General features: G+C 47.8%; 2 protein-coding genes across 5 annotated transcripts in view; one reads left to right on the forward strand and one right to left on the reverse strand.

The window, feature by feature from the left end:
- The window catches only part of LOC119166967 (sulfotransferase 1B1), a 157,572-nt gene that overhangs the window by 107,769 nt on the left and 31,522 nt on the right, over positions 1 to 18,281 (forward strand). The gene's annotated exons all lie outside the window — the stretch shown is intronic.
- Positions 12,820 to 16,002, reverse strand: LOC119167889 (sulfotransferase 1C2). Of its 4 annotated transcripts, none has more exons than XM_075867304.1 (4): positions 15,672 to 16,002; positions 15,477 to 15,519; positions 15,116 to 15,410; positions 12,820 to 14,340 (listed from the first exon to the last, which is right to left on the reverse strand). In XM_075867304.1, exons 3-4 carry the CDS (start codon positions 15,398 to 15,400, stop codon positions 13,573 to 13,575), a joined length of 1,053 nt encoding a protein of 350 aa, XP_075723419.1. In that variant the 5' UTR covers positions 15,401 to 15,410; positions 15,477 to 15,519; positions 15,672 to 16,002; the 3' UTR covers positions 12,820 to 13,572. The 4 variants fall into 4 exon arrangements, with proteins under 4 accessions (XP_075723419.1, XP_075723416.1, XP_075723417.1 ...); XM_075867301.1 differs by having other exon boundaries at positions 15,116 to 15,414; XM_075867302.1 differs by having other exon boundaries at positions 15,477 to 16,002.

An 18,281-nucleotide genomic window follows, 5' to 3' on the forward strand; every position in this document is an offset into this window, starting at 1 on the left:
AAATAAACACACACAAACACACACACAACACAAACACTCACAAACACAACTCACACACATTCACACACACACACAAACACACACACACAACACACAAACACTCACAAATACAACTCACGCACATTCACACACACACACACACACACACACACACACACACACACACACACACACACACACAACCTGCTACAGCATGCATTTAGCGCGCGCAAATGCGTAAGACGCACAGGTCACTGAACTTCATGTGCGGAAGACGGAAAGAGGTACAGCAATGATTCGTTCTTCGGATTTACCTTTGGCACTCGTTCCTTTGGCTCGACTTCCACAAGCCGTAATCTTCCCGATGTCTCGGCAAGCACTCGTCAAACTGTGTTCCCTCGAAGCAGAGGTCCTCTCATGGTGGAAGCACCGGAAGTGTCCCCGGAAGCACGCTCAAAACCGAAGGTAGCTTACGTAACCGCGCACGTTCCCGGCACGCGATCGAACGTCACGACGACAAAACACGCGACGAGCTGCGCTGGTTTTTCCCTTCCGCTTCAAAATCAGCATTCGCCGAAGAAGGCCAGCACCATCGTTGCAGCAGCATCCACCGCCTAGGCGAAGTTCCAACACAACTAAACGTCAACGTAGAACTCGCGCGCGCGTGTTCTCGCTGTGGAACTGCACCGTGATCTTGCCGTGAAGTTAGGCCTAGCGAGCGGAAGCTACGTACACTGCTACGTTCAGCGGATGTCGCTGAACTGTACTAGGGATACGGTCAGCTGTGTCGAGTGCGGTGGGCTTTCGCCTGTGTTTTTCTTCATATTTGTCTTGTTTATTTCGTCGCATTTTGTTTTCGGTCAAACGGTTCCACCGGCGCGCTCCGTGGTTTAAGGCTAGCGAGACAAAATGGAAGAACAACAAAGAGCGGGGAAGAGTGAAATACAAGAAGACGAAACGAAAATAACAGACATCTGGGGTGCAAAACGCGAAGCTCTCCGAAAGTATGGAAGGTGGAGGGGGGGGGGGGGGGGGGGCTGATTCTGCCGTGCGAATCGAGGTCATCTGTACGCTCATTGGCCCCAGTACGGAAGGCACGTCCGCGGGCTCTCCCGTCGCCATGGCAACGGCTGTGGCGGAGAGTGGAGAGGGATGGCAGAGGAAAAGGAAAGAAAACGGAGCGAGGGCGCTGACGCGCTCACTCTCCTCCTTCCTCGCTTGAATTCTCTTACTACACTTCACAACCCTCGCCCTCTTAACCGCGGGCAGCGTGCCTCGAACCACGATTTGAACCCGCGGGCTTTCGTTCCGAGCGAGGATTCACAGTTGGCAAGTACTTGCGGCGGATCCAATCCGATTGAGACACACGTGGTTTTGCGACGGAAATCCGCAATGTTTACTATACAACAGAGGCAGCATAAAAACTGGGTACAAAGGGTGAGTGATATAGTTTGGGCATCTGTTCCCACATTCTAGATATTGCCACCCTCAACCATTGGTGAATCCAAAAGGGGGGGGGGGGGGTTGGCAATAGGGGCGATCGCACCCCCCCCCCCCACACACACACACAAAAACAACTCTCAGTTTCCCATCCCCTCAATTCAGTACTCGTAGTTCACCTCCAATCACCAACTAGTGAGGAAAAATGATCGAGTGAATTAAACCACTGTGAGCACATTACTTGTGCTATGAAGTGGTTTTTCTGCTAGTAAAAACAAAACAAGTCATGACCACGCCCCCCTCTAGGCTGTTGCTGCTGTTCCCGGCTGCTTTGTCCTGCTCACGAAGCGACAAGAGTAGTAGAGGTGCGTGTGGGGACAGTCTGGGTTTCTCGATACTCACGCGCTCAGCACATGAAGACGCACACACAAGGCTACCGGAAATTTTACATTCTTTGAATCAGAAAATGCTTGAAGCCCGTGTGTCCCACCCTTTCCTCTTGGGAGCCTGCACTGCTCAGCTTACGCCGGCAGGAACAGCAGCAGCTGGTCCAGCGGGCTCGCAGGGTCGCGCAAGGCAATGGAGCCCTGGACTGAGGTCCCCACCAAAGAAGGCTCATTGTGCATTTGTTATTGATAAAAGTTTATTCTCTCTCTTCCATTTAGGTTCTTTTAAAGAACCCAAACTGGCTGAAATTTCCGCAGCCTATACGGTGTCCATCACAATCAATTATTGTACGTTTGGAACGTTGAACCCAAACAATTGCTATTGTCACCAGATTATGCCACAAACACAATAGTGAATGCAGACGACGTGGGGTCACGAAGACGCATGCGCGAGGTATTCACACTTTTAAACGGCATCACTATCGCTCCATAACAGATTGCCGGCGTTTTACGTGGTGAATGCCAACTCATTCGCTAACAATGGTATACCTCAGTTGTTACAATAGAACGAGTAATCCCGTCCTCATAGCTAGCCACTCACTTGTGTATAGCTGCGCATTTTATTGTTTTCCTCTATGATGCCCACAGTTAACGAAGAGGATAGGACGATTAGTGGGGGATTTTTTTAAAGAAATCTTTTCTGTATAGTGTACAATTCGTAGATCATACAGCTCAAAATATTCATCCCATTTCTCGGATCAAGCGCTCGCTTCCAGACAGGCTGTGCCTATTATTAACCAGAAGGTACTCTGGCACTGCGGTCATTTGATTCATACTGTGTGGTTCTTTCGTCTTCTTAAATGATTTCGTCACTTCTCAAACTCTTTCCAGTTTCTCCAGTGCAGAAAGCACCGCTCTGATTTTTGTTCCGGTTGCCAATTTTCTTGATCGAGGCTGATGATTTTTGATATGCGGGTTTAGCGTCCCAAAACCGCCATATGATTATGAGAGACGCTCTAGTGGAGGGCTCCGGAAATTTCGACCACACGGGGTTCTTTAACGTTCACCCAAAACTGAGCACACGGGCCTACATCATTTTCACCTCCATCGAAAATGCAGTGGTCACAGCCGGAATTCGATACCCGTGACCTACGGGTCAACCAGCAGCCGAGTACCTCAGCTACGTACTAGAACACCGCGGCGGGGCTCTCTTGGCAACCCGTAATGCGGTTACACACCTTCAATTTTGCAACAAGTTCTAACACCATAATGTTCTCTTCCCTCCTGGAGCGATAAAATGGAAATCAAGGGCACAGCAACTGGAGTAATTAAGTGTGATTGCGGATAGGTGTACCCGGGTCGTTAATGTGCGCCATAATTTTACTGCCAGTTAGAGGAATAGCGAAAGAAAAATAAAGTTCGTCACCCAAATCAAATGAATGTATGAGACCTACGCTTTTAAAGAAAATAAAGAACACCATTAGCTCGGTAACTTTCGTTATAATCCTCCCGTCTCCAGACAGCACACGTGTACTTTCGGTCGTTTGTAAGCAGGGATACTTTATGGTAGGCCATAGATAAGTGTCCTATATAAAAGCAACCACAACATGGCTTAACTGACGAATGAAGGACGTGTTGTCGTTGTTTCGTGTCCTTGCTTTTTTTTTTCGATCTTTTTTCTTCTCTTGTTTGCAATCACCTAGTTTTGTATGACAGATCGCCGCAAAAGCGATTTTTCCCGAACGCAAATCGTCACCCCTGCGTCTTTCCACCCACGTCGTCGCCTCCTAATTTCACCGCATTCTCCCAAAGTGCGTTGTGCTGTCCCGGGCGCGTAACGAAGGCAAATTTAATCGGGCGTGGTGGTAGATGGGATGGCGAAAAGTGCGACTTACACAATGCCCCCCTTTTCACCCTCTCTCGCCTCTATCCCCCCTCTCCTTACGCTTAATGTGCTAGGAGACAAGTAGCACAGGAATGTCAAGAGAAAGGACCTTCGTTTACGCCTGCACCCCCTGGTCCATCCCCAAACTCGCGCGTGGCAAAACACACCCACGCCATTTCTCCGAACGAACAAGCGCATGACTTACGGCCATTTTGTTTGCTGTTTTCGTGTTTATCCTGACAACTATGATACCTTCCCATCCCTCACTCCTTTCGATTCTGGGAATTCAGGGGGAGTGGGCAAGAGCATTCATTATCTCGTTCGCTTTCATTATCTTGTGCGCTGTGGGAATTAATTACGACGTCGTTAGTAATAATCGCTTCTTGCCTGTTTATATTTTTTCTATCGCCTTCTCTTTTTGTGAAAAAAAATAAAGGTGCGGTGGCTCCGGATTCGGCTACATCACCGGTCGCCGAATCGGTAATGGAATGCGTCTCAACGGAGGTGGCTTTGGTGACTTGATATTTATTTTAGTCATTCAGAAGCGCGAAAGTTATCAATTCGCTGTGTTCTTAGCATTCGTCTACCTTATTTCTGTTAGGTAAGGCATATGTCACACAGGTAGGTGTCTTCGCCGGAGAGCGTGAGCATTGTAGCAGACGACGCGAACCCACGCCTGCAGAAAACGTCGACGGCAGGCAATGCCCGCGCCTGCGCAGGTTTGCTTCGATGCGCGGCCGCGCTGGCGGCAGTGGCGCTCTGCGCAGTGCAGCCATTATGCAGACACACACTAGCGCGTACAGCCTGACAGTAAACGGCACTGCACGTACTTACGGATGGACTAGCGAGCCAGCTCACAGAAGTCAAGCGCCGGTCCACTATGGTGCACGTCACTCTATGGCTTTCAAGCCTATAGAGTCACTTCCAGGCCTTCCTCTGCGCGACATCTGTGCCCTGTGTGACGTCACCGCTCTTCGCGCACAGGCACCCCTGCTTAGCGCAAGCCACGCGAAAGTGACCTACCTCAGCCAGTGCAGCTTACGCTACAATACGGCACATCATCGCCACTTGGAGGTAATTGAGTAACACACTCTGATACATGCAAAGCAATATAGTACGTTTGGTGTGGAAATGTGTTTGGAAAGTGAAACCAGGCCACCGCAATCTTACTACAGGTACAAAAAGATGTTAGCAAAGATCATGCGTTCAGTAAAAGTTATCCACTTAGAGTACTTGGTTGAGAGCAAAAAGCCGTCCCATTGACCTCACATTTCATGAGACCGCGTCGACAAAAATTACGCGTAAATGGTTAGCAACGACTGTCCATAAAACCGTACTAGCAGGACAATAAACAACAGGAATGGTGTTTCGCACTCAACTATGGGAGAGCACTGAGCCGTCCCTCTTCCAGACGGCTTCCAGATTCGTGCACCAGCGATACGCGCAAGAAGAGTAGCGTTTGGCTCACACTCTGCACAAATCCAAAAGCGGTAATGTGTGACATGTACTGCTCAGTATGTGTCCTGTTGTTGCTGGTTTCCTCAAGAAGCATTGAAGTCTCGAAAAAATATTTGTAAAGAGCAGGCTACTTGTGCTAGTCGATATTTATTGCTGTTGTCAGGAGCAGCGATCTATTACACTATTTTTAGTATAGCCGATTCACTTAGGAACAAAAGCAATTTTTTTTTCGGATTTGGTATCCATCGAGAAAGCCATGTTTTGAGGTAGACTGCCGGCAAATGCTGGCGTCACATCTGCTTCTTAGGGAGCCTTCATGTGCGCGCATCACGCGCGCACATTAACCCCCGTGTTCTAGAACGCCCCTTCACTCAACGCTCCACCTTCACTTGAGAAAGGCGATGGGAGCGCCATCTATAGGCAGTTCAAGTCACTGCATATCAGTGATAATTTGCTGCTTTTCTTGCGTATCGCAACGTCATTTTCAGCCGAGCGGCGGCGCAGTGCTCAACTCTGTCAAGTGAAGGGTGAAAGTCGAGTCGAGGATCGTTCCTGAATACGGCGGTAAGGCTTCCTAACTGCTTCCAAGGCGTAGTTAACGATGCTATACCTCCGGGACATGATGGAAACGTGTACTCGAGAATTTTTTTAGAAGAACTGTTCTAAAGCGCCTTCCGAAGGACCTGATAAAGTTCACCCATCCATCCTGGCCCGGTGGCAGTATAGCGATCAGCGAGAACGACACACTTTGCGCACGCGGGAATTCACTGTAATCTTCTTCCTACCCACGCACAGTAAGATGCGGGCGCAGCAAGTTAAAGGTTCGTCGTTACTGCCCTAAATATTATGTTTGGCAGAGCAAAGTTGTTGAAATCTTCCCGACGAAATTCATTAAGATGTTTTGTTTACTGTATAAAACCAGCGACATAAGCGTGTGTCTGAACGACCAAGTCAATTATCTAAAGAGCTCGGCTTGTGCTTGACCTTAGTCATAACCGTACTCCTCACTGCGCTCTTGTCAGCTCGGGACGGCTTTAAGCTCTCCCATAGTAGAGTACCCTGTGCTCTAAATCGTTATCCCCTTTTTCTAACCCCCCCCCCCCCCCCACTCTTCGCCCCGGGACGGCATTTCGCTCTCCCATTGTAGAGTACCAAGTACTCTGAATCGTTAACAACTTTCTCTGAACGCACATTCTCCCATAGGAGAGTACCAAGTACTCAAAATCGTTAACCACTTTTTATAAACACTTATCTTCTACATGTAGCCGCTTGTTCCTGGGGACACAGGTTACGGGACGGCTTTATGCTATCCCATAGTATAGAGTATCAATATAGTACTCTAAATCGTTACTTACTTTTTTCTAAACGCACAACTGGTTCCATGGGTTTGTAGCATCCCGCGATAGAATTTTTCTCTAAACACACTGTTTCCTATAATTTGTTCCGTACCACGATGGAATAAATTTTTGCTAAACAAAGCGTGAGGCCCCAGGGGACGGTTTTCAGCTCTCCCATAGGAGGAGGAAGAAACTTTATTCAGAAAAAAAAATTTTTGAAATGCAGGCAGTTTGGTCGGGCCCTCAGTCCAGGGCTCCGCTGGCACGAGCCGCTCTCCCATAGTATAGTACCATGTACTCTAAATCTCTAAATTGTTTCATTATAGTACCATGTACTGTAAATTGTTTGTAAACACAGAGCCGGCATGTGTGATGCATAACAATCGTTGTTTGGTGAGGCATGGGCCGTGAACTTTCACACGGGCGTAATTTCTGTCGACACGGCCTGATCAAGTGGGACGCCACGTTCCCACTGAGCATTCCGGCCGCCGAAAGTGCTCCGAATCCGGTTCGGCGGCGGCGAGATCCGCCGAAAGGGCCCTCTCCGCGCCGATTGCTCTCGGACCAATTTTTGCGGCGTCTGCCGCCGAATCGGTCACCGCGGACCAATAGGAGCGCTAGTCAAGGAATTCTGAAAAATGGCGGCCAAGCCCTACTTGTTATGCCGCAGTGCACGTAACTGAATGTTGAAACCAACGGGAGTTTAACCTACTCTGTGCCTGCTTCGCCTCCGTATTTCGTGAAAGAGGTGACCGAGCTTGCTGTTGGCGTGACCGAGCTTGTTGCGGTCTTGCAAAGCAAAACGAACCCACCAACGCCGCTGGCGTCGGTGGTTTTTCTGCTCTTCGTGCATTACAAGACAGCCACTTGCCAGCAAAGTAAGCAGTACTGTCTTTTCTTGCTTCTTGCGTACGAGAATCGTCGAAGTATACACCACCGGATAGCGTGGTAGCGTTTGCGAGCCGCGGCAACAACCGGGTGACAGCGTATCCATCCCGTGTTCGCCCCGTAGATGGTATATTCGGCGGCGCGGGGCGCGTCCAGTGCGAACGGCGCTGCGTTTCGGCGGCAGGGGAATTTCGGTAGCTGTAGAAAGCGGATGTTTCAGTGTGAACTAGGCCTGAGGCCCACGAGACAACTAGATGCTTTCCCATTTTAGAGTATACCAAGTACTCTAAATTGTCAACTACTTTTTCTGCATACGTGGTCGATTGTGCTTCTGTTTCAGCGTATTCTCGTCTCGGTAAGCACTGGGCTGGCTGATGGTTTGATGTCCAAAATTTTGTTTAAATGAACAACACCTAGAAAACTCTGGTATGCATGAAGGTGATGATGAAATATGCCGATAAAATTTCCAGAAAAAAATTCGTTATTTATAGGTGAGTGATGAGTTGTTGCTCCTGAGCAACGTTGGCCACTACAACTTCACGTGCAATGCCTTCGGGCAGCAGCGGCCGGCAATAAGGTGTAAATGCACGTTCCACCATCAGAGATTGGGACGTGAATGTACATCACAAATTTTGGCTTGCGCCTGCACTGGGGGACTGGCTGGTAGACAGGCAGCCTGGAAAAATATGTTTCAAAGCTATAAAAGATAACATATTCTCATAACCATATCGAGATTTTGGGACGTTGAACTCAATCAACTATAATTGTATTGTCGCCAGTCAAATGTATCATGTCGAACGCTCGCACTGCGGTCAATTGCGGACCTCGAATTAAGGCGTAACAATACTCAAAATCAGCGCAAAATGAACTAACAATGTCTAAAATGATATACGCAATGTAGAGGTATTAAAAATATACCCAACACATTCCAAAGCACTACAGCACTATTTCTAGAGTTCTTCTTTACGACCATGCTTCTGCTAAGGCCAACAAGCCGAAAATATTTAAATTTCGTGAACCCATTTAACCGTTAAGGTCAAACCACATGAAAAGTTTTTTTTTTTTTGTCTTCTTATAGGCTGTAACCAAGCATAGCCGTCTCGCCCCGCCATGGTGGTCTAGTGGCTAAGGTACTCGGCTGCTGACCCGCAGGTCGCGGGTTCGAATCCCGGCTGTGGCGGCTGCATTTCTGATGGAGGCGGAAATGTTGTAGGCACGTGTGCTCAGATTTGGGTGCACGTAAAAGAACCCCAGGTGGTCGAAATTTCCGGAGCCCTCCACTATACGGCGTCTCTCATAATCATATATGGCGGTTTTGGGACGTTAAACCCCACAAATCAATCAGCATAGCCGTCTCGAAAGCAGGTGACAAATAAAAATGTGTGCAGTGTAGGCAGCGTTAAACAACGATAACAACCGCGACAACAAGTTCGGTTTCAATTGGACTTGCACAATCCGCACGCTGCAAGGTATTGCGCGCGCACTTCGGTAGATGGCGCACGTGCTGGGGAGTTATAGGGCGCGGTGACGTCGAGGTGTCGGGCGGAATGCAAAGTAGGTGTAGAACTGTCGTCCTTTTTTTACTTTTATCTATTTGCTTTGTTTGTTTCCTGGTAGGCCCGGATGAACGTCGGTGATTTCAACACATGCGCACGCGCCCAACCTCCTCTGTCAAGGGTTTTTTACCGCTAGTCAGGGGCACGTAGGATATTTTGTTGTTCCTTTAGTTCCTTTTTCAGTTGTTAACGCACCGCGCAAACAGAAAGGTAGATGGCACCTAACAGATTTTTTTCTTTCATCTTTGCTTTCTCGTCCATATCTTTGCATTTGCACTAAGCTCTTTTCCCTACCACAGCTGTGTTACGCGAGACGCATGGGTGGAAGCACGCCTTGTATAGTACTACTTCTCCTGGCCTTGACGACCAACACCTGGGGTCCGAAAACCCCTTGAAAAGCTGCAACGGTGATTACTGTCCATTGCGAGGCCCCATCATCGTCCTGTATGAGTTGTATCCGTAGAATACTGTATACTGAACATTACAGGTAAAGTTTCCTTTGCCATTTCGCTACTCGTCGCTTTCAAAAGTGAGGTATAGTTCTTAGCGAGTCTACCGTATGTAGTTGTGTTGCTCTGCTGCCGACCCGAAAGTCGAATGTTTGATTCCGGCCGTGGCGGCAGAATTTCAATGCTGGTGAATTGGTGAATGTTCCTGTATTGTGCAATGTCAGTGCATGTTAAGGGACACCACATGGTCAAAATTTCCAGAATCCTCAAGCCTCCCCCATAACCGTATATTACGGTTTTGGGAAGTTAAACGCAAGTCAGGTCATTGTTATTATTTCTTAGTGAGCCTTAAAGCGCCTTGACCATTTCCATATATCCGTGTGTCTACCTAGCCTACTATATTCGTCTGAGAACTGTCGTGGCCGTCTCCTTAACTTGGTAACTATACATATATATATATATATATATATATATATATATATATATATATATATATATATATATATATATATATATATATATATATATATATATATATATATATATATATATATATATATATATTCTACAATTGACGATGCAGAGCAGGAAAATAGAGTATGTGATGAACACGAGTAGCAGGTCATCACTGGGATAACACGAATATCCGGCAGCATACGTCGTGAAACCCACTGTACCACTATATAACGTGCGGCACATGCCAGGACATGCGCCACTGGTGGTTAACAGTTTACACCAGGCACATCGAGAATGTACTTTCAAAACCTTATATCGACAACTTCGAACAGTTCATGCATGTCGCAAAAGAGCTGCACTGACATCGGCCGCGTAATCGATTAGTGAAAAATCCTCATGGAAGCAAGGTTTATTCATGGTTCAAGCATATACTTAGGCATTCTGCGTGTCACTCAACGGCTGTATGCCACAGAACCGTGGCATGGTTTCAAATTGCTTTGGAAAACGACTCCAAAGAAGCGTCGTGTCCCGTGGCCACTCTAATTGTGCCTCTTGTGTTGGCTATCCGTTTTCATAACACTGTGATAAGCATTAATTATATGTGCTATCGGCGTCGAATGAAACTCGAACAGCGGAAAGCGTGACCCGGCATTAGCAACGGTATACATAGCACACGCCATCCTTCCATCAGTGTTTCATCATCATCATCATCATCATCATCATCATCATCATCATCATCATCATCATCAGCCTGACTACGTCCACTGCAGGACAAAGGCCTCTCCCATGTTCCGCCAGTTAACCCGGTCCTGTGCTTGCTGCTGCCAATTTATACCCGTAAACTTCTTAATCTCATCTGCCCACCTAACCTTCTGTCTCCCCCTAACCCGCTTCCCTTCTCTGGGAATCCAGTTAGTTACCCTTAATGACCAGCGGTTATCCTGTCTACGCGCTACATGCCCGGCCCATGTCCATTTCCTCTTTTTTATTTCAACCATGATATCCTGAACCCCCGTTTGTCCCCTAATCCACTCTGATCATCAGTGTTTAAAGAGGCGAAAATCCCGTTTGTGGCTTCACTGCGAGATCCTGTCATAATGCCGCATTGTCGCAAAATAAAAATAAAAAGGAGAAAGCTAAACTACAGCACTTAACGGCGAGTGCTGAAGCACAGTTTGCCAAAATTGTCGTCGGCGCCTAATGAAACACGAGCACATATAGCACGTGCTGTATAGCTTGCTATCTGCGGTTTTCCGCTCGTTAATTCACCGCAATTGTGACCTTGATCGCACCGAGATATAGCGAACCAAATGTGCGTGCCAATCAGCGGTGAGGACTAAACGGTGCGCACCGCATGTATACCGTTGATAATGCTTCGGTCAGCTGCTCCGCAGTTCGCGTTTCATTCGACGCCAATTGTGCCCCTCCGACTCAGCTAGCACTGCATAGTCAGATGTTGCTCGAATATGCCGAGAACGCAGTCAAACGCATAGTCATGCATATATTCCTGCATACAAAATGCGTAGTCAAACGTTGCTCGCATGGACCGAGACCATTGTCCTGCCGCGGTGGTCTAGTGGATAAGGTACTCGGCTGCTGACCCGCAGGTCGCGGGTTCGAATCCCGGCTGCGGCGGCTGCATTTCCGATTGAGGCGCAAATGTTGTAGGTCCGTGTGCTCATATTTGGGTGCACGTTAAAAAACCCCAGGTGCTCACAATTTTCGGAGCCCTCCGCTATGGCGTCTCTCATATTCATATGGTGGTTTTGGGACGTTAAACCCCACATATCATCGTCATGGTCAAACGCATAGTCATGAATAGAAAATGCAACGTCAAACATTGCTCAAATATACCGAGAACATGGTCAAACACGTCGTCATGCGTATAGAAAATGCGTAGAAAAGCTACTTATATCACACAGACTATTGCACCGCAGCGTGCACCTCGTCGCGAAGCAAGTGACGTCTTTGAGTGACGTTGCGAAGCAAGTAATGTTGATTGATATGTGGGGTTTAACGTCCCAAAACCACCATATGATTACGAGAGACGCCGCATAGTGGAGGGCTTCAGAAATGTCGACTGCCTGGGGTTCTTTATCGTGCCATCAAATTTGAGCACACGTGCCTACAACGTTTCCGCCTCCATCGGAAATGCAGCCGCTGCAGCCGGGATTCGATCCCGCGACCTGCGGGTCAGCGGCCGAGTACCTTAGCCACTAGACCACCGCGGCGAGGCAAGCAACGTTAGCACTCGCACTACGACGTAGTGCTAGTTAAGGGTAGTTACATCATCCAGTGAGCTATCTTTTACGCGCCGGTGTAGTCGGCGTGCCTGGCAAGCCTAAGGCTTCAGCGGAAGTACTCAATTTACGCGTTCAAGTAGATACACACCTATATAGTGACGTTGAGATCAAAGCAGAATATGCCGCATAGGCTGCTGCTACTCGCTGAATGCTTCGCGTAAAATTATTCGTACAGTGTATTGCGTAAGAATTGTCTCTTCTCTTTCCTTGTTTCTTTCTTAATTACTTTTTTTTCTTTTTTTGGTTGCACTTCTGTTAGTTCGGGCACCTTTGTGATTGCGTTGCGCCAAGTTTTACAACAAAGAACCCGAATTGCAAGAAATAAATACTATCGACTGAGCATAAAAAAATTCGGCTTTCGCTTATGTGCTTTTGTGCGAGTGCGGTGAGGAATCCTGTGTTGTTGTTTTTTTTTTGTTTACCTGGATGCCCATAGTGTATGCAGGATGCCCCATCATGGTAGGGGGAAAAGTTACCTTGTAAAAGTGTGGGACGTTAAACCCCACAAATCAATCAATCAACCTTGTAAAAGTGAGGGGCAGATATTGCGCCTCCTGCCTCTCAGAGGAGTAGAACCAGCGACCGCTCCCACTAAAGCCCCTATAGCCCCCACTGCTGCACTACCCCCCTGCCGTGCGTACACTACTGTAGATACGTGAAAAGACACAGAACAAGTCTCGAGCGCCCTTTGACTCTCTGACCTTTTATTCTCGTTAATACAGGAAAAATTCCAATGATATATCACCTTGCCCTGCAGTATACGTAGTCCTAATATTGCAGATCCGAGCTTGTCAAGTTAGCTCAGTTCGTAGGGCCCCCTTCTAGAAAGGCGTTGGTTCGAAGTTTGAATTCTAGACAAGGACAAACTTTTTCATCTTCACGGAGCTTCGTTTTGATCGCAACCGATATTTTCGTGGTAGAAGCGGGTAACATAAATCAAAGAGTGGTCCTAAGCGCAGGAAGACGAAGCCCCAGAGACAGAAAGCAAGAAGAAATGCGTGGGAGGTTAACAAGACGACTGTCCGATTTTATATCCGACAGTGGGCATAAGGGAATGGGGACTAAAGAGAGAAGATCAGTGCACGTACAAAGAAGTGTAGTCAGTTCGTCACAGAGGCTGGCGGAGATTCTCTGATCTATAAGTGAGTGATCTGACCTATAGATCTGACCTATATGATTCTCTGACCTATAGGTCAGAGTCGCATGTCTGAACGCTCAAGGCTTGAGCGTTCAGACATGCGACTGGGAAATAGTGGTCTTTGAGAAGGCCGTGCGCGATCCGCGCGGTGAGTACTTAAGCGCTGGAAATTGGTTTCTCGTCGTTATGAGGCCTAACTTCACACTTCGGAGTTCTAAAAGTACAGTACTTAGCTTAGTTTTCTGCATCCGTGCTCGACTCGGATGCTGGCTAGAGAACGCTGCCAGTGACCATTTCTCAGTCGTTGTAACCCAAGTAATCCTTCCATACGTCCCACATCTCCGTCCCGCGCATGCGCTTTTCGTACACTTCTCGAAGACGCTTCTCTTGTTCGGGCTTCAGGTAGCTCTTCCAGTCACCAACCTCACCCTTGCGGAAGAAGTTGGCTAAGGCCACCATCTCTTCTTTCTCTGGCGTCTCTGTACATTTGGCAGGGTCGTTACCATCTGAAGCTTTTCCGGTTCCCTTCTTTTCATCTGTTGTTTCGTTACCTTTGCCATCGTGACCATCGTGATTGGTAAGCTTATGGTGGACGTCACCTTCTATCTTGACGCCCGACTTGAGGTTGACGAAAGAGATGCGCTCTAACAAGCCGTTCAGAAGCGCCTTGTTCGTGCGTAACTTCTGCCAGATGGACTCGTCGATGAACTTGGCTAATGCGAGCACCGTCTTCTTGGGGTCGCTCTTGAAGCGCTCGTAGTAGAAGAAGAAGACGTTCGGGTCGTTCCTGTGGGCGTACCAGGAGAGGACGTGCTCGAAGTAGTGGCCGAACAGGACGTGGCCGTCCATGAAGTCTTCGAAGAACTCATCGAACGTCGTGTCCTCACGCATCCCCAGGTTGACCCGGTCTCCCATGCAGTGGTGGTAGAAGGAGACGACGCAGTCGAACGGGTTACGCACGATGGTGACGTACTTCGCTTTGGGATGGTACGGTGACATGGTGAAGGTGAGGTGGTGCTTGATGACTCGGGGCGACGGGGTGGCTTCAACGACTTTTCGACCCACCTGCGTAGATAAGAGATATACGTGTTGAATAATAATCCAATATTTACCTGCCAAGATTAGGCCCACCGCGGTGGTATAAAGTGTCTAAGGTACTCGGCTGCTGACCCGCAGGGCGCGGGACCGAATGCCGGCAGCGGCGGCTGCATTTTCGATGGAGGCGAAAATGCTGCAGGCTCGTGTGCTCGGATTTGGGTGCATCTTAGAGATCCCCAGGTGGTCGAAATTTCCGGATACCTCCACTGCGACATCTCTCATGATAAAGTTGTGGTTTTGGGATGTTAAACCCCACGTATAAATCAATCAAACCTACCGAGATGACGTTATTACGAGCCACTCGAAAGACTGAAAGAAAAAGAATGAAATCAGTTTTTTCTATTGTATTCCTATTTTTTCTTATTTGTGTTTTTATCCAGTACATTACTGTCATGATGCTGGGATATTCCGCTTTAGCCTACCTTCCCATATTCTGCCAAATATAAATAAAAAAGATTGTTTGTGCTGCAGTGTCGCCTTAGGAAAATGCGTAAAGAACCGTGCGACTTCATCGCTAGCATATGCGAAGATGCGTTTAGTCACAGTACAAGATGCACAGGCGTTTGACTGACATACTCGTCTACGTAGCTGAAACTCTTCTGAACACATATTGACACAAGCTTCATTAACGCAACTCTCATAATCATGTTTGTATGAAGTCATTACACGTTTCTTATCGGCGGGAATCACGTTCCAATTATGGCACCCAAGGATCGCCTTAAATCGACCATCAAAGGCTCACCAGTTCAAGGAATGGCGAATGCTTGGTTATGATGTCTGAGAACGTCGGTATTAGCGACTGCTTGTCGTTGTCCAGGTTCAGTAGGAACCATAGGGTGTACTGGGTCCAGGTGGCTCCCGTCTTCGGGTAAGTCGCCAGGAAGATGTCGTCGGGGCGCGCCTCGTACAACAGGGCGTCTCTGAGCACGTCCCTACGAAATGACCTCGGAGGCACGAGGACTCCATCGACGAGGTCTAAGACCAAGGTGCGAGCTACCGGTTCGCCTTCTCCGGAATCCTTCGCCATGCTCGGTTGTCTACCTGACGAGGAAAAGGTCTTACGTTATTGCTGGCTCAGACAGGCACGGAATCGCTCGACTCACCCGAAACTTCGACTTGAGTACGGCGGGCTGTAATATGGTGACGCTGAATATGGGGAGGAGGAGGCAAAATTTGCTGGTCTGTCAGTGCGCAGAAACCACAATGAACGAATGTTTGCATACGCTAGCTACTGCCAGCTACAACTCACAGGGAAACGATATTGTCGCCACAAACATAAATGAAATCACCGAACTGACCCGTGAAAGCTCGAACATAAGGAAATGGTCATGCTACATTCACGAAAAACCTCGTCCCGGGTTCCGATGTCGATTTTGAAGTTTCCATCCGACCCAGCCTTCAGTGGCGAAGAGCGAGCACTCTGTGCTTACACGGTCTAAACCGACTGAGATGCAGTGAACTCAGCGGCACGCGTCATTTTATACGGTGCCATTCAGGGTCATCGGAGCGTCTCTATTTATCTCTACGTCGTCCTGACGACTCACTGCCTCGTCATTAACTTCAATACATTCTCGAAAGCTTTTCAAGCATTACCTTAGAACGCTCCACGTGAAGCTGATAAGTATTCCACTGGGGAAGAGAGCTGTACTGGAACTCTTGGCTAAGAGAAACACTTCTACAATCGCGTTTTCTTTCACGCATTTTTTATAGTTGTTTGTTTGTTACTCCGTTGCAGTATGGCTGCTGCGCTACGGTTGGGTGCCCCCTTTTTTGTTTCCAAATAGAGTCACGAATGCGTACACCGGTGACCGTTACGAGCTTCGACAATCTTTTGCGTGAATGTAGGAACCACTCACAGGACTATACTCGGATGAAACTGTTTTTTTTTAGTTTAAGTCATGGTGCGCGGTAAGTGAACGACGCGAAGCGAGCGCTTGGCGGAGAGGGACCGATTATGTTCTCGTTTGCGGCGTGCCGATAGATGGCGCGCTGGTCTGAGGACCGTGGCGGGCTGCTGGCCGATTTTTCAAACCACATGAGCGACGCTTTACAAATCTTGGCAAAACCGGGTAATCGTGCGGTATCAAGCACGCGGCACGCACCGAGCGGCGCTGCGAAAGAGAGGGTGATAAGGGAGGAGGTCGACTATGCGGCGAGGGTGTTGTGGCGACAATAAATGAGCATCACTACTTTCCTTCATCACGGGGCTTTCCTACACGGGGAAGGGGCGAGAGGAAGCCGGGGCATATAAAGCCCCTTTCCACCGGGGCAAAGTTTCTAGCGCCATCTCCCAGGCTCCTAGCGAAGCAGAAGATTATCGGGCAGCGGATTGTCCCGGCGTTCGCTCACCTAAAGTATTCCTGCACCGTAGTTTCGCCGAACACACCTACAAAGTGTGTTCGGCGAAAGTCTTTGGCCATTTGACTGACTATACTGTCTTTTCTTTTTTACATTCTCTCAGGAATCACGTGATTGATGAGAGAGTGTAAGGGGGGAGGCCGCAGCAGTGGTGACGAAAGTGTTTCTGTGCACTGTTATGCCATGACGTGATTGCTGAGACAGTGTGAGGGGAAGAGGCCACACCTGGCACCGTTCCATAGCTTGGACGGACGCGCGCAAGTACGGGACAGTAAAGGTATTCGCCTTAAAATAAGTCGAAGTCCTACCCAGACGACCGAAGCGCGGAAGCTAATCGCCTATTCAGAATTAAAAAAAAAGGACGATCCCGCTGTCACAGGAATCGGTATAACACGAAAGGGAAGCCTTCCTTCACATAATTAGTTCGTTGTTTATTGTACATCAGTAGCGAAATTCAGAATATAATGAAATGCAAATCGAACAGCAATCATATTTAATGTCACATGAATCGAATATTATTCGAATAGGCACCATTTTCATGACAGGCTTATACCTACGCAACAGTTTAATTGTAACGAGTATTCACAAACTTTCACAAGTAAGCATTAACGTGACACTTAACTTATAAATTACACTACAAGTATATAAACTAGGCAAGCGCACATACAAGCGGCTACAGCATCCGAAATATTACTCAATTTTAGGATGATCACTACAATTACTTCAATATTCAAGGTGGTACTTTTTCAACAGCCTTTAGGTGACACTGACACTAAGAAATGAAGTAATGTTTAATGAATGAACACCATGGATCTCATGATAGCGATAGTGCGTGGATCGAGGAGACATTCGCCTTGGCGACAGTGGAGTGTATAGAAGAAAGTTCCTGAATCCGGTGAGTAGTGAAGCTTCGATAGTTCCGTAAAAACTTGGACTGTGTGTACCTTCGTAATTGAGTAATGAAAAGAAGAATGTCATCCTTGGCTTTTCCAACTTATTTTTTCCTTTGACCATTACCCGTCCGACCTCATTATTGTTAAAGTAATCGAAAAATATTCCGTATTTCCAATATGCGCTGGCAGTTTTCAGCACCGAATCAAATGGAACGCTGCTTGATTCCTTATCCGACATTTTCAAATATTCGCACACCCTTACCAGGCACATGCCACCGCAGGCCGAGGAGTCTGGGTCTCGGTTTTCTGGTCATCCGTATTGACGGAACTTTTTCATGTGGTATTCTTTGGGATCTGCTCGTGTGTATTTTACCGACGTCATTTCCGTGACAGAAATGACGTCAGCATAGTCTCGGTGGTCTATGGCATAAAACACTTCGATGTTGAAATAGCCTTCACTCGTGCGACCTACTACGTTTACCGCCTATCGGTGCATGCTTTTGTTGAACCGCCTTTAAGGAGGAAATGTCCGGACTTCTAAAGGTTGCTTCCGACGGTGTAAACAAATCGCATTCGAGTTTGCGGAAACGGGAAGCGACGAAAAGAGCAACGAGTGTGAGGCCAAGTCTGTTTTCGTTTAAAAAAATGCTAGAATCG

This window comes from Rhipicephalus microplus, chromosome 6 (genome assembly GCF_043290135.1).
Source record: "Rhipicephalus microplus isolate Deutch F79 chromosome 6, USDA_Rmic, whole genome shotgun sequence".
Classification (NCBI taxonomy): Eukaryota; Metazoa; Arthropoda; class Arachnida; order Ixodida; family Ixodidae; genus Rhipicephalus; species Rhipicephalus microplus.